The sequence below is a fragment of the Bufo gargarizans genome, chromosome 2, assembly GCF_014858855.1.
Source record: "Bufo gargarizans isolate SCDJY-AF-19 chromosome 2, ASM1485885v1, whole genome shotgun sequence".
In the NCBI taxonomy this organism is placed as follows: domain Eukaryota; kingdom Metazoa; phylum Chordata; class Amphibia; order Anura; family Bufonidae; genus Bufo; species Bufo gargarizans.
This window is the reverse complement of record NC_058081.1, coordinates 311,320,884-311,336,373: the sequence shown is the minus strand read 5'-3', so window position 1 is coordinate 311,336,373 and position 15,490 is coordinate 311,320,884. Positions and strand designations below refer to the sequence as shown.

Below are 15,490 nucleotides of genomic sequence, written 5' to 3'. Positions count from 1 at the left end.
ACATCCAGAGAATGCAACTCCTTCTCTCTATCATCTTTAGGCTCTGAAAAGAAAGCTGGGAGAACTACCTCCTGAGCCCTATTAACCCTGGAAGGAACCTTTGGCATAAACCCAGGATCTGGTCTGAGAACCACTCTGTCCTCTCTGATGGACATAAAAGGGAGGTTAATAGAGAGGGCCTGAATCTCCCCAACTCTTCTGGCTGAAGTTAAAGCTACCAGCAAAACTAGCTTAAGGGAAAGTATTTTAACCGAGCAAGATGCTAGAGGTTCAAAGGGATGTCTGGTAAGGGCATTAAGTACTAAGTTAAGGTCCCAGGGAGGAAACCTAGGGCCTGCTACCGGCGTAATCCTATCCACTGCCTTAAAAAACCTAACCACCCAAGGGTCCATGGCCAAACTTCTTCTCCCCAGAACTGATAAGGCTGACACCTGCACCTTTAGTGTACTCTTTGCTAACCCGAGGGACAATCCCCTCTCTAAGAATTCCAACACCTGAACTACGGAAAATTATAACAGCCAGGAAACCCCTTCTGTGCCTATAAAGGACAGGAACTTTCTCCATACTCGTGCATAAATAACATTTGTCACCTCCTTCCTACTTTTCATCAAAGTGGAAATTACTTCCTCAGAGAATCCCTGACTAGCTAAAAATGACCTCTCAAATTCCATGCCGAAAGATGTAGGAACCCTACTTCCGGATGGAACACAGGACCCTGAGATAATAGATCTGGAATTTCTGGCAGGATCCATGGATCCGAGACTGACATTGCTCTCAACAGGGAAAACCATGCCCTCTTCGGCCAGAAGGGGGCTATCAGGATAACCCTGGCTCCTTCGTACCTGATCTTCCTTACTACCAGAGGAATCAGCTGAAGCGGAGGGAAGGCATAGCCTAGTGGAAAATCCCATTTCTGGAGAAAGGCGTCTACCCCAGATGGGCACTCCTCTGGACTGAGGGAGAAAAAATCCTGTACCTTTCTGTTCTCTCTTGTGGCAAACATCTACCGAAGATAAACCCCATAATCTTACTATCTGGGGAAAAAAATTTGGATTCAGAGACCACTCTCCCTGACGCAATCTGTGGCGACTCAGGAAGTCTGCTCGAGAATTCTCGACCCCTCTGATATGAATGGCCGAGAGATGAAGCACTCTCCCTTCTATCTCCTCGAAAATCCATCTCGACTCCCTCAGTAAAGAATCTGACCTGGTCCCTCCCTGACGATTGAGATATGAGACCACTGTCCGATTGTCGGACATCACTCTCACATGTCTGTTCTGGATCATCGGAAGAACTGCTCTCAAGGCCAGCAAAACTGCCCTCAGCTCTGACCCTGGGACCACTCTCCCTGAAAGATCCGATCCTCCACATGAGCCCCCCAACCCCAGGGGCTGGCGTCTGTAGTAACCACCACCGGTTCCGGAAAGGACCAGGGAAGTCCCTGATTCAGATTTTCTACCTCCTTCCACCAATCTAGGGAAGAAAGAGTCACCTCTGATAAGCTCATCACTGACTCCAGGGATGCCCCTGCCCGTCTTGTGGCAGCCAAGATCTCTCCCTGTAACTGGCGGGAATGTCTCTGAGCCCACTGGACTGCTGGCATGCAGGAAGTTAGAACTCCTAACAGAGACATAGCTTTTCTTATAGACAGGTTCCGTTCTAACTGAACCCTCTGAACTATTCCCTGAACCCCAGCTACCTTCTCCTCTGTGAGGAAAGTTCTTTCCAGCCTGGAATTTAAAACCAGACCCAGAAAAACCTGGCTCGTTGACGGCTCCAACCTGGACTTTTGGATGTTTAACAGCCAACCCAAAGACCGAAGAACCTCCATAACCCGATCCAGAGACTTGGCACACTCCTCCTGGGACTGGGCCACCACCAGAAAGTCGTCCAGGTAAGGCAAAAACGTGATGTCCTCCCTTCTGATGAAGGAAGCCATCTCCACCACTACCTTGGTAAAGATCCCAGGTGCCATGGAGAGGCCAAAGGGAAGAGCCTGGAACTGAAAGTGAAGAAGTCCCACCTCGGTCCTCACCGCCACCCGGAGGAATCTCTGGTGATCTGGATGGATCGGAATATGATGGTAAGCATCTTTTAAATCCAGAACCGCCATATGACACCCTGGAGATAAAAGATATATTGCTAATCTGATGGTCTCCATCTTGAATTTTCTGGCCTTTAAGAACTTGTTCAGATATCTGAGAATTATAATGGTCCGGTATGACCCATCCGGTTTCTTCACTAAAAACAGGGTGAAATAAAACCCTTTCCCTAGCTCTGACTCTGGGACAGGAATCAACACCTTCTTGCTTATCAACTTTTTTATTTCTTGCAGCATGACGGGAGAAGACCTTGACACCACAAATCTTTCTGCGGGGCAACTCAAGAACTCCAATCTTAGACCCTCTCGCAGAAGACATACTAACCATTTCCCTGCCATCTTTTCCCAAGCAGGAAGAAAGAACTTTAATCTTCCTCCTACTGGGATCATGGCGTCATTGTTTACCTTGTTTTGACGTACGGGCTGTGGCTGATCCAAACAAAAAACCCTTATTTCCTGATCTAGGCCTAGTTCCCTGTTCTTTGTCCCCCATCTGCCTCTTACTCTGGAACCTTGTCGGGTTCCGAAAGGGCCGTTTATATTGTCTAAACTGCATAAAGGATTCCTGGGGAAACTTCTTCTTCCTATCTGCCGCTTTCTCAAGTAAAGAGTCAAGCTCTGACCCGAAAAGAAACTGGCCATCACAGGGAATGCTACAAAGCCTCAACTTGGATGGCAGATCTCCCCCTTTCCAATTCTTAAGCCACAAAGCACGTCGCGCAGAATTAGAAAGGGAAGCGGTCCTTGCTTCCAGCCTCACCGAGTCCACCGCGGCATCTGCAATAAAATCCGCGGCTTTCTGGAAGGTCGGAATTGAAGCCAATAACTGCTCCCTAGGGCATTTTTCCCTAATCTGCCCCTCTAGCCTCTCCAACCATAGTGACATAGACCTTGCAACAACCGTGGCAGCTATACTAGGTCTGAAAGCAGCCGCAGAAGACTCCCACGCATTCTTAAGGGAAGAGTCAATTCTTTTATCTAAGGGGTCCTTTAAGAATCCCATGTCCTCAAAGGGCAGTGAGGATTTTTTAGAAATCTTGGAAATGGCTACATCCAGCTTAGGGGCCTTGTCCCAAGATGTAGACGCTTCTTCCTCGAATGGATACTTCCGTTTGAAGGTTTTAGAAATGAACGGCTTTTTATCCGGTTTTTTCCATTCCTTTTCTATCACCGCTGAGATAGACCTATGGACAGGGAAACACCTACGCTTCCTTTCCCTAAGACCCTCAAACACAACATCCTCTACAGACCTATCCTCTCTGGTATCTTCCAACTCCAAGGTAGATCGGATAACTTTTAACAATTTGTCCGTATCTTCCGCTGGAAATAGGAACTTTCCTTCTTTTATATTATCCTCAGAAGAAAGGGAATCATCAGAGTCCTCATTCCCGGAGAAAGAATCGCTATCCTCCGATTCCACGTCGGACTCCTGCCTCACTGCTCTTCTCCTCTTCCTACTTCTCAGGGAATTTTTAACTTCAGACATGATCGACTTAAGGTCTTTCAAAAGACTTGGAGTCTCCTCAGCCACCGTCTTCTCAATGCACTTGCAGATAGGGCATTCTTTGTTCTTTTTCTTTGCCGCCACCTTCTTAGGCACCGTCTAAGAAAAACGGAACACACCCAACACTGAGGAACAGTCCAGACCTCTCTAACAACCGAGAATAGGACTCACCATACCGGTGGCAGGATCTCCACATCCGCACTTTCAGGCCTCCTCTCTTCGTCCATAGTGAGGGCAACAACCTGCACCGATACAACAATGCCTCAATTACATACTGCCACCAAGTGTTCCTCTCACCTGAGAGATCACCGCTCCTGCAGACCCACCACGACAAAATCGCACTGGAACCCCTCTGGTCCACTTTCTGGCCTCTGAATATCGGCTATTGGCGTCCAGAACAACCCGGTTCATCATACCTGCCTGGAGCCAGTTTAAAATTACCGGGATGCCGAACTTCCGGTCACCTGACCTGAAGCGCACAGCCGTGGAACGCATGGCGCTTCCGGTTCCAGACGCCGCTTCCACATCCGGCGGCGTCTCGGCGAGTCTGCATAGCCAGTAAGGCCCTCTGGCCCCCTTCCAGCCGCCGGCGCTGTCCTCCTCGCCTGAGGGACCAGCACCTTCTGCCCTGTGTCATAACCCGATCCAGTGGAACGCACGGCCGCCTCCGGAACTTCATCCCCGCGCCTGCGGGGAACAATCGGGCAGGTACCGACTGCCGCCCCAACCCTCCGGCTTCTACCGGGACTTCCAGGTCAGGACGACACTGCAGGCTCCCGTACCAGGACAGGAAACCTCACTGAGGTGGGAGAGCGGCTCCACCTTTTTTATGCTGCAGGTTTCCTGTCCTGGGGCGGAGCCATCTCTCTCTAAGGTGCTGTCGTGGGGGAGGGGAAAAGGTATACATTTTTTACTGGACTGTGCAGGATACTGTAACGTGGTGTGCTGCGTTTTTGTATCCTTTTTTTTTTTTTTCTAACGTATATGTCAAATGGAGGCATAAAACGTGATGTGAACCCTACCTAAGCCAAAAATTCAGGTGCAAATTGGAGACTTGGATTATCTAGTTATTTACAGTCCCTTTTCCAGCAATTTTCTATTTTTTATTTTTTTTTACTCCCTGCCTTCCTGGAGCCATTATTTATATTTTTCTATTTCAGCCGTATGAGGGCTTGTTTTTTGCGGTATAATTTGTACTTTCTAATGGCATCATTTAATATTGATTGGATTTAATGGGTAGCTGGCAAAAAATTCTAAATGGGGTGGAATTGGAAAAAGAAAACCACAATTCTGCCATCGTTTTATGGGTTTTGTTTTTACAGCGTTCACAATGTAGTAAAACTGACTTGTGCTCTTCATTCTCCAGGTCAATATGTTACAAGGATACCACATATGTATAGTTTTTCTTTTGTTTTAATACTGAAAAAAAATAAAACCTTTTTCTTGTTTATTGCCATATTCTGGCCCCTATAATGTTTTTTCAGTCTACAGAGCTGTATGATGGCTCATTTTTTTGTGAGGCAATCTGTACTTTTCAGTGATATCATTTTTGGGGTGTGTATGACTTTTTGATCGCTTTTTATTACATTTTTTTGAGTGTCGAATTTATGAAAAAATTGTAGATTATTCCAAATTTTTATTTTCTTCCCAATACGCCGTTAGCCATATGGGATAAATATTGTTATATTACAGGTATTTTTGGATATAGCGATGCCTATGATGTTTTTTTATTTTCATTTTGGAGAAAGGGATATGATTGAACTTTTAATTTTTTTATTTTCTAGAACTAGGTGACTATAACCTGCCATCATTGGATTGAAATTTATATAATGGGGTATTGCAGTTAAAAAGATATTGGATGGCCATGGAATCCTTGAAAAGACAAAACTAGCTTATACCCTACTCGCCGATCCCCCACTGCTGCCATAACGCTGGTGCCTGGATCCTCACTGCACCCCACTTCCTGTCTCACTCAGTCTTTGTCTGAGCAGTAATCCCAGCCATTTCCTGCTGTGTCAAGATGTCAGCAGAAAGTTGAGCGCTGTGGGGAACCAGCCGCTGTCAGAACAGCAGAGGAGGGGGATCAATGAGGTGAGTATATGCTGGCTTATTATTTTCAACCATTTTAATTTGTATTTAACATTTTTGTTTACAAATAAACTGAAAAAATGTAAAGTGTGAATGATAACAGAAGGTGTGTTTTTAAAGTATGTGTTTGATGTTTTTTCAGGGTATGGAGCCAACCTTATGAATGCCATGAGGCCCACAGGTGCCAAAAACAGGCAACACACGCCATCTCCTAAAAGGACTGAAGACAGGCATGTTCCTCCTGAGTCTAATTATATCTGGTGAATGCCAGCATCTGAAAACTTTTACAGTACGCAAAGTTCACAGCTTCCATGAATTTTCCTTTTGTTGAATGGTAACATGTTCCCTTACTGGTCTAAATCTCACTAGCTTTATCAGCTTTATCATTTGAAACCAATGATATAACAATGATATAACATTGATATACATGTACATGTGTTAACCAGTAGGTTTCTGTTTTGTCTTGTTGTCTTAGTGGTTCTTACACCCTATGTAATATATGTCCACTGTTCAGTATCCTAATAATAAACCTAACTTTAAGGAGTGATAATGCAGTACTTTTTGGTTTACCAATTTATTTTACCTTTGTACATTTTTAGCTCTCCATATGGTGTTTACTTCCTCGCACATTTGTCCATATATTAAATATTATTAGCAATGTAAGACATGGAAAATGATTTACAATAAATTAAGGTATTTATAATTCATTCTAAAGGCCGGGCAGAATCCCTTTTGTGTCTTGAACAATTGTTTCTAGTATGTGGCATAAAAAGAACTAGTATATGAAATGCAGATTGTGTAAAGACATTATTCATATATCAACAAATAAACAATATTCTATATAAAAGTGTCACGAATTATATGCAGTAAATTTATGTCATTGATAGTATATTTGATTAAGGCCTCTTGCGCACGACCGTATGGTTTTATGGTCCATTTTAAACTGATCCGTTTTTCTATTCTTTTGTTTCAGTAGTTTCCGCTTCTGTTCTGTTTTTCCGTTTGGTTTCCGTTTGTGATCCGTTTTTTGCGGATCGCAAATGAAAACGGAAGCATAAAATAATGTTTAAACAGTAAGTACATAAAAAAATTGGACTGGGCATAACCTTTTCAATAGATGGTTCCGCAAAAACGGAATGGATACGGAAGACATACGTATGCATTCCGTTTTTTTTGCAGAATCATTGACTTAAATGGAGCCATAGATCGTTATTTGCAAGCAATAATAGGACAAGTTCTATCTTTCAGCGGAACGGAAAAACGGAAACAGAATGCATAGGTAGTACATTCCGTTTTTTTGCGGAACCATTGACATGAATGGTTCCACATAGTGACCGCAAACGGCATCTGCAGAAACGGGAAATGGGGAAAAAAAAAGTTTGTGTGCAATATGCCTAAGGCCGAATGCACACGGCCGTTGTTCATACCAGTGTTTTACTGTACTGTGGCGGCAGCAGGGAGCGCACGGCGTCATAGCAACCCATGACGCTGTGCGCTCCTGCACTCAGCAGGAATCCAGGCCGCGGTTCCACGGACCGCTCACGGCCGTGAACAATGGCCGTGTGCATTCGGCCTAAGTGTAATTCCAGGTGGATATTTGGCTTTCCATATCGGTCAATGTAGGGTACATTTTGTACTCTAATTATGGTTACACCCGTGTTTTTGGCACAAAATAAAAAATGTTTTACTTCCAAAGTGTATCATGCGAACCACAACCCAATACTTGGGGCTGTATGGTGATTGCTATCAATGGGCATTGTATAAAGGTATAATTAAACACTGTATAAACACTGTATAACAAGATTATTTGGGCTTTGAACTGTGGTTTGTATGGTGCTATTATTTCAGCACTATTGTGGTATTACAAGGGGTAAATATATTTTTACAGGCAGGGAATTCTTTAAAAATAATTGTAATCAGTGCTCACTCAGGTTATGGATGTTATTTAAGCATGGTAGTAACATTTTACAAATATGATTGTTACTTGAGCTATACAGGTTGCATCCCCTTCCCCAATACAGTGAGCGCCATTGCTGCCAATAGAAAGACAGCCTGAAACCTTCATATATTACTCCATAGCCCCACTCCCTTTTTTCTACTAACATCTCTTACCCAAGGATGAGGCAGGTATACTGGAGAATAGATAATGCTACAGGAGGCACATATGATACTGTGGGCGAAATTATACTTGAGAGAGGTAATACTGAAAGAGAGAGGATATTGTAGAGAACTGATACTGGGGGCAAATTATACTTAAGAGGTGGGGAGATTGGTGGAGATTATAATGGTGGGGTGATTGATATAATACTGGGAGGGGGAGGATGATACTTGAGGGCAAGGAAGAGGAGATGGTGCAAAAAATACATATAAGAAGGAGAGGCATAATCGGGGGGGGGGGGGGGGGGGGTACTACTTAGGAGGAGGGGAAGAAGGAACCTAATAGGCATTTACCTGACCTGGGTATCTTGAACAAAGCATGTTGAGATTATATTTTTGACAATGAGGGTGATAAAAAAGAAAGTGGTTGTGAAGGTAAAGATGCTTTATTTTCCTACTGCTTGGGCTCTGTCACAAAATATTATAAAAAATAAATAAAAACTATCCAAGTGCAAAATTAAAATTTTTACTGTAGAGATAATTGGTAAGTGGTAATGTAGAAAGAAAAACATTCCCTAGACAGCTTTCAGATGAGTGAGTGTCACGTTGTGGACTCGCAGCACATCACTCGTCCTGAACTTCCAGCACTGCTGGGTTTGCATAGCATTATATTGATTTATGATGCTATGTAACCCTTAGAGTTCTGGAATGTATTGGATAACACTGACATAATGCGCTGCAAGTCCGGAACATGACACTCGCTCGTCAGAAAGCAACGTTAAAGCAAAGTCGAGTTGAGTCTACTCCTGTAGAAGTGTAACGGGTAGTGGGTGTGGAACCACTATGTAAACTAACTGTTTTGACTGTGCTAAACCTAAAGGCAATATCCTGGTTGTACCCTGGTCTTCACCCTTTTAAACCCTATACTGGGATCTAGGGTTCGCTGCACGAGAACCACAATAGCTACCTAATGGAGTAGTCCTGGTCTGGTTGACAGCTGACCTATGGGAGTCAGAGAGGGTGATGTGAGCAGAGTTCTTGTGAGTCCATGAAACAGGTTTGAGGTCAGGGCAGGGAGCAAAGGGTCAACATGCTGATCAGGCACAGGCCATGTTGGACAGTAGAGGGTCAGTGTTAGAAATCAGAGGTAGGTACATAGGAATTGCACACAAAAAAAATAGGGGTTAGTCAGCACATCACAGTGCGCAGGTGCAGGTCGCCATGGCTGAAAGCAAAAAAAACCCACAATGCAACAGCACTTTATAAACACAAATAATGAAGTAAATACAATGATTACAATAAAGTGAATTACTTCACGGTTGGATTCTTAGTAGTGCTGTGTGATAAACTCCATTACTTCTGCTGCTGAGGTTGTTCTACCAAAAGTTCTCCTGGAATTAAGAAAATTCTTAAATATTACTTTATTATAAATATATTCCCAAATACCTTTCATTAGTTATAATGGCTTGTTTTGTCTAGGGAGCAATCGTTAGGAGAAATAAAATGGCCGCTATTCTATTAGTACACACAAAACCTATTCTAATCACACAGCAGCACAAGTTACTTCAGGACACTGAGCTAAAGAGCTGCCTTAGGCTACTTTCACACCTGCGTTTGGTGCGGATCCGTCTTGTATCTGCACAGACGGATCCGCACCGATAATGCAAATGCTTGTATCCGTTCAGAACGGATCCGTTAGACTTTGCATTATTCTTTTTAAAAAAAAAAAAAAAAGTCAAAACGGATCCGTCCTGACTTACATTGAAAGTCAGTGGGGGACGGATCCGTTTTCAATTGCACCATATTGTGTCAGTGAAAACAGATCCGTCCCCATTGACTTACATTGTAGGTCAGGACAGATCCGTTTTTGCTCTGCATCGTCAGGCGCCTCCAGAGCGGAATGGAGGCGGAACGGAGCCAAACTGATGCATTCTGAACGGATTCTTATCTATTCAGAATGCATTGGGGCTGAACTGATCTGTTTTGGGGCGCTAGTGAGAGCCCTGAAATGGATCTCGCAAGTGGACCCAGAAACGCCAGTGTGAAAGTAGCCTAAGCCAGTTTTCCTTTACACTAGTTTGATAAAACTCCCCCTTACACTTTTAGGGCACTGGAGGCAGATCTTTACTGTAAAGTGATCTCTCCTCTCTCCCCATTTAGCTGCTTCCCCTCTGCTTTGAGTGGCAGCTTGCATAGTAAAGTATCAATTTTCGCAGATGACACTAAACTGTGTAAAGTAATTTACACTGATGAGGACAGTATACTACTACAGAGGGATCTGGATAGACTGGAGGCTTGGGCAGATAAGTGGCAGATGGGGTTTAACACTGATAAATGTAAAGTTATGCACATGGGAAGGAAAAATGCAAGTCAACCGTACATACTAAATGGTAAAACACTCGGTAACACTGACATGGAAAAGGATCTAGGAATTTTAATAAACAGCAAACTAAGCTGCAAAAACAAGTGTCAGGCAGCTGCTGCCAAGGCCAACAAGATAATAGGTTGCATCAGAAGGGGCATAGATTCCCGTGATAAGAACATAGTCCTACCACTTTACAAATCGCTAGTCAGACCACACATGGAGTACTGTGTACAGTTCTGGGCTCCTGTAAACAAGGCAGACATAGCAGAGCTGGAGAAGGTCCAGAGGAGGGCAACTAAAGTAATAACTGGAATGGGGCAACTACAGTACCCTGAAAGATTATCAAAATTAGGGTTATTCACTTTAGAAAAAAGACGACTGAGGGGAGATCTAATTAATATGTATAAATATATCAAGGGTCAGTACAGAGATCTATCCCATCAGCTATTTATCCCCAGGACTGTGACTGTGACGAGGGGACATCCTCTGCGTCTGGAGGAAAGAAGGTTTGTACACAAACATAGAAAAGGATTCTTTACGGTAAGAGCAGTGAGACTATGGAACTCTCTGCCTGAGGAGGTGGTGATGGTGAGTACAATAAAGGAATTCAAGAGGGCCATGGACGTATTTCTGGAGCTTAATAATATTACAGGCTATAGCTACTAGAGAGGGGTCTTCCTCTGGATCAACTTGCGGGATAACAGGCCGAACTGGATGGACAAATGTCTTTTTTCGGCCTTATGTACTATGTTACTATGTTACTAGCTGTAGCATCTAACCTGGAGACCTCTACAGCTGTGAATTAAAGAGGACCTTTCACCTCTCCTCACATTCCTGTTGGACTCTGACACCCCTTGGACCTTCAATGGGGGTGGAGTCTTAACAAAGGGTGCGGAGTCTGCCACAGATTTGAGAAGTGATACATGAAAGGTGGAAGAGCAACCTTGTACGTAACTCAGTTGATCTTCTGCGTCACCGGGTATGGACCAATGAATGGAGGACCCAACTTGGAAGATGGCTGACGCAGCAGAATGTTCAAGGTGGAGACCCACACCTGATCTCCCACCTTAAACTTTTGCTCTACATTGCGATGACGATCAGCAAATTTCTTCTGCTGCGCCACCGCACTGCGGAGATTCCGCCGAACCAACGACCAAATGGGACGTCTATCCTCAAACCATTGATCCACCACCGGCAAAAGAAGAGAGCCTTGGATCCCTGCCCCCCACACACCTGAATGGAGACATCTTAGTGGAAGCATACTCAGAGTTGTTATAAGCCACCTCCGCGAAGAGTAGATGCGCGGCCCATCCCTCCTGGCAGTCTGGCACGAAGCACCGGAGATATTGCTCCAGGGTCTGGTTAGTCCTTTCCGTCTGACCGTTGGTCTCTGGGTGAAAACTGGAAGAGAAAGACAAATTTATACCCAACCGGGAGCAGAAAGAACGCCAGAACCGAGAGATGAATTGAACACCTCTATCTGAAACAATATCATCCGGCACTCCATGTAATCGAAAGACATGATTCAAAAACAGATCTGCCAATTCTCTGTCCGAGGGCAATCCGGGAAGTGGGATAAAATGGGCCATTTTACTAAAACAGTCCACCACTACCCAGATTACCGTACTTCCAGAGGACCTTGGCAAATCTGTGATGAAGTCCATGGAGCCTGAGGAATGGGCAATGGGAGCAAAGTACCAGAAGGGGCGGACCGAGACGGTTTACAACGAGTACACACACTACATGCCTGGATGTAGGCCTTAACATCCATGGACATACTGGGCCACCAAATGTGACATTTAACAAGGGCAAGTGTTTTCTTAACACCCAGATGCCCTGCAGACTTGGAGTCGTGAAGCTGTTGGATAACCTTTAACCGAAGGTTAACTGGTACAAACCATCACCCCTCGGGCTTGTTAGGTGGACTCTCTTCCTGGTAAAGGGTGTAGGCTTACATCTGACAGCTTGCAGGTCCTTCAGCACTACAGTGTTGTGCCCTCTGCTCTGCTGGGACTTCCACACCCAAGGTCAGACACCTTGACTATATGGCATAATGCAGAGCTGATGGTACACTAACCATCAGTGTTACTATAGAGAAGACCTCACTGTGTGGTGCATTGCTGAGTTAAGCCTCATTCCCAAGTCAGTGTTTTGGTCAGTGAGTTCCATTAGTGATTGTGAGCCAAAACCAGGATTGGAGCCTCCACAGATATAAGATATAAGGGAAAGATTTGCACCTGTTCTGTGTTTAGAGCTGCACCTGGTTTTGGCTCAAAATCACTGATGGAAATCACTGACCAAAACCCTAATGTGTGAATGAGGCATTATACAGTGAACCTGTGATGTAGAAACTTGTTGGATGTTTGTCCAAGTGACCATTGCATTGCATTCCTTATTCAGATGCCTATGTCACTAATGATGTTCCGTCAAAGAGGTGTGACAGCCCTGAGGAAAGATCACGACCAGTAGATGGGGCATTTTGCCCAAATATTAAATGTTGCAATCTTATGATCATGTGACCACTAGGGAGGATAGTAAGTTGCAACCCAAGTGAAAATAAATAGAGATGAGCGAATCGAAGTTGACTAAGTGGAATTCGATCCGAATTTCAGGAAAAATTTGATACGCACCAAATCCGAATTTCCTCATGCTTCGCGGTAACGAATCTAATTTTTTCCAAAAATGGCTGCTGCACGTGTTGGGACATGGAGCAAGGAACTCTGGGAACGAGGGATCACCCACAATGCAATGAATGCAGCCAATCAACAGCCAGCCCTGTGATGTCACAGCCCTATAAACAGCCTCAGCCATCTTGGATTCAGCCATTTCCCAGTGTACTTAGTGCAGAGAGAGACATCAGCAGGCGCTAGGGACAGTCGTAGAAAAGACTTTAAAACTTTTATTTTGCTGTATAGAAGTTCAGGGAAAGGATAGAGAGGAATCATTCCACAGTATTGAAGCAGAACAGGGTTCAGTAGGGGAGTTTACAGCCTGGGTAACAGGAAGAATCATATTACACCTTGCTGCACTGACTGCGGATCCAAATTGCCATTATACAGCTCTGTAATTCCAGCAAACCGTTCTTGTTATTGGGGTGCAAGTGCTGTTTGATACAGCCATTAACAGGGTTTATTACAAGGAATATGTCTTATTTGCACTTGTGCCGTGCAGTTATATTCTCAAAAGCATTTTTGGCTTGTATTAGTGGGAATAAAAGGGCTTATTAGCCGTTGTGCAGTAAAGTGAGAAAATTACAGCTCTTTTTGACATGTATTAGTGGCACAAAAATATATATTATTTGCCGTTCAGCGGTGTGGTTATATGTTCTAAAGCCTTTTGTATTGTGTATAAGTGGAAAAAAATAAGGGCCTATTTGCCGTTCAGCAGTGCAGTTCTATGTTCTAAAGCCCTTTTTGGCGTGTATTAGTAGTAAATAAAATATATATTTACCGTTCAGCGGTGCAGTTATATGTTCTAAAGCCCTTTTTGGCATGTGTTAGTGGAAAAAAAAATAGGACTTATTAACCGTTGTGTTGTGAAGTGAGAAAATTGCAGACTTTTTGGGGTGTTTTTATTTCCTTTTTATTTATTTATTTGATCTAGCAGACAGGGGAGTGGCAGAGGCATAAATGTTTCTGGCGCAGGCACAGGTTGCCGCAGAGTAAGTGGGCATGGCATCCACTTCGTCCCAAGTGACATCAGACATCCCCAGCCAAGAGTCGGTGGGTTCATCAGACACAACCCTTAGTTGGCATGGCCCGGGAGCATGCCCTGTTCCCTCACCTGTCCTCAACCTGCCTGTGTTCTTTTCTGTTTCCTCACCGTGAGAAGTATTATATGCTGTAGGCTCAGCTCCACTTTTTACTGAGGAAGAGCTACTAGAGGACAGTCAGCAGCTACTGGCCAGCCAAGATGTGGAAGAGACATCCGCTACTTCCTCCGGTAGGCGGGCAAGTAGTGATGAGGAGAGTGGCGTGGGAGCTGGTGTTGCAAGCAGTCAGGCTCCTGACCAGTGGTGTACATAGAAAAGTAAGGGCATAGCCTAAACCCCTTTCAATGACCCTTGGGCCATTTTTCCACTGCCTCATTTGCAAAAAGTTGTTCCTTTAGAGGGTAGAGTCCTGACCAAGTTTTTGCCTCCAGTAGAAGAGGGGATGATCCCAACTGGGCCCCCTCTTGCCCTGGTCCCCATAGCAGTCGCATGGTCTGCCGCTATAGTAGTTATGCCCCTGCTCCTGACCCAGACTCGGTTGAGAAGGATATCAGTGATGTGCAGACAGCACTCAATGATGATGATGTAGCTGATCGCACTTGGGAGCCGGGTGAATTAGGGGCTTCATCATCATCGGGAGAGGTCACGAACGTTCCTGTGACAGGTCCCAGGAGATGAGGGAGACTGGCAACACGTGGTTTGATCTGACAGGTTCCTTGTGGATAAATTTGTGTCTGTGTTGTTTCTGGTAATTGACACACCCCTTGCCTCAGGTGTTGCTTATGTGTTCATTTTAACTTCCCTATTTATTGTGGCTTTTCCCACCATGCTGTGCGGTTCATAGCTCCAGTCTTTGTGGATTGCTGGTGTTTGGATCTCGGCGGAGTTCCTGTGCTTCCATAGCTATTTGAAGCTAAGTGTCTTCTTCCTCTATTGTTTATTGTTGGGGTCTTCTTGTGCTGCTTTTTCCCTGCCATTTGTGTTTAGGCCTGAGGGAGACTTTTGTTCGTCCTACCATTTAGACTAACAGATTATCTCTTGACCTGACATTAGTACCATGGTCCTACAGGGAGAGTTAGCTCTTTAGGTTCCTGCGTCTGAACTCACCTACCTCTGGGGTCAGTTCATACTGGCAGTCAGTCAGGACTTTGATTAGGGTATCTCTAGGAGGTGACCTGCTCCTTTTCCCCTCACCCCTTTACACTTCGACACCCAATCGTGACAGGAGAAGAGGGTGGAAGCTTGCCCGTGAGGCAGCGGCAGAGCCAGCAAGTCGCTAGCATGTCCGGGAGTCAGCAGGGTGGCAGCAGTGGGAGGTCGGGAGCCAAACGTGCCTGGGGTAGACCACCCACTTTGCAGGAGCCTACCTGCCTGGAAAGTACTGGTGTAGGGGTTCATGGAAGCAGCGGCTATAGCAGTCAGTCAGTGCGGAGTGTTGGGGGTAAAATCACCTACTCGGCGGTGTGGCAGTTTTTTGGTAAGCCTCCGGAGGAGGTGAACATGGCCATTTGTAGAATCTGTGGGCAGAAGGTGAAGCATGGCCAGGGTGCCAATGTTAGCACCATGGCCCTGTGTCAACATATGCAGCGTCACCATAAAGTGGCCCAGAGAGAACCGTGGCTC

General features: G+C 44.9%; 1 protein-coding gene across 1 annotated transcript in view; it reads left to right on the top strand.

Moving 5' to 3' along the window:
- WIF1 (WNT inhibitory factor 1) overlaps positions 1 to 6,540 on the top strand; it is a 121,463-nt gene extending 114,923 nt beyond the window's left edge. The window contains exon 10 of the mRNA XM_044277191.1: positions 5,836 to 6,540. Within this exon, the coding sequence (XP_044133126.1) occupies positions 5,836 to 5,957 (122 nt within the window). The 3' untranslated portion in view covers positions 5,958 to 6,540. The remainder of the gene's footprint in view (positions 1 to 5,835) is intronic.
- Positions 6,541 to 15,490: the final 8,950 nt, after the last annotated feature.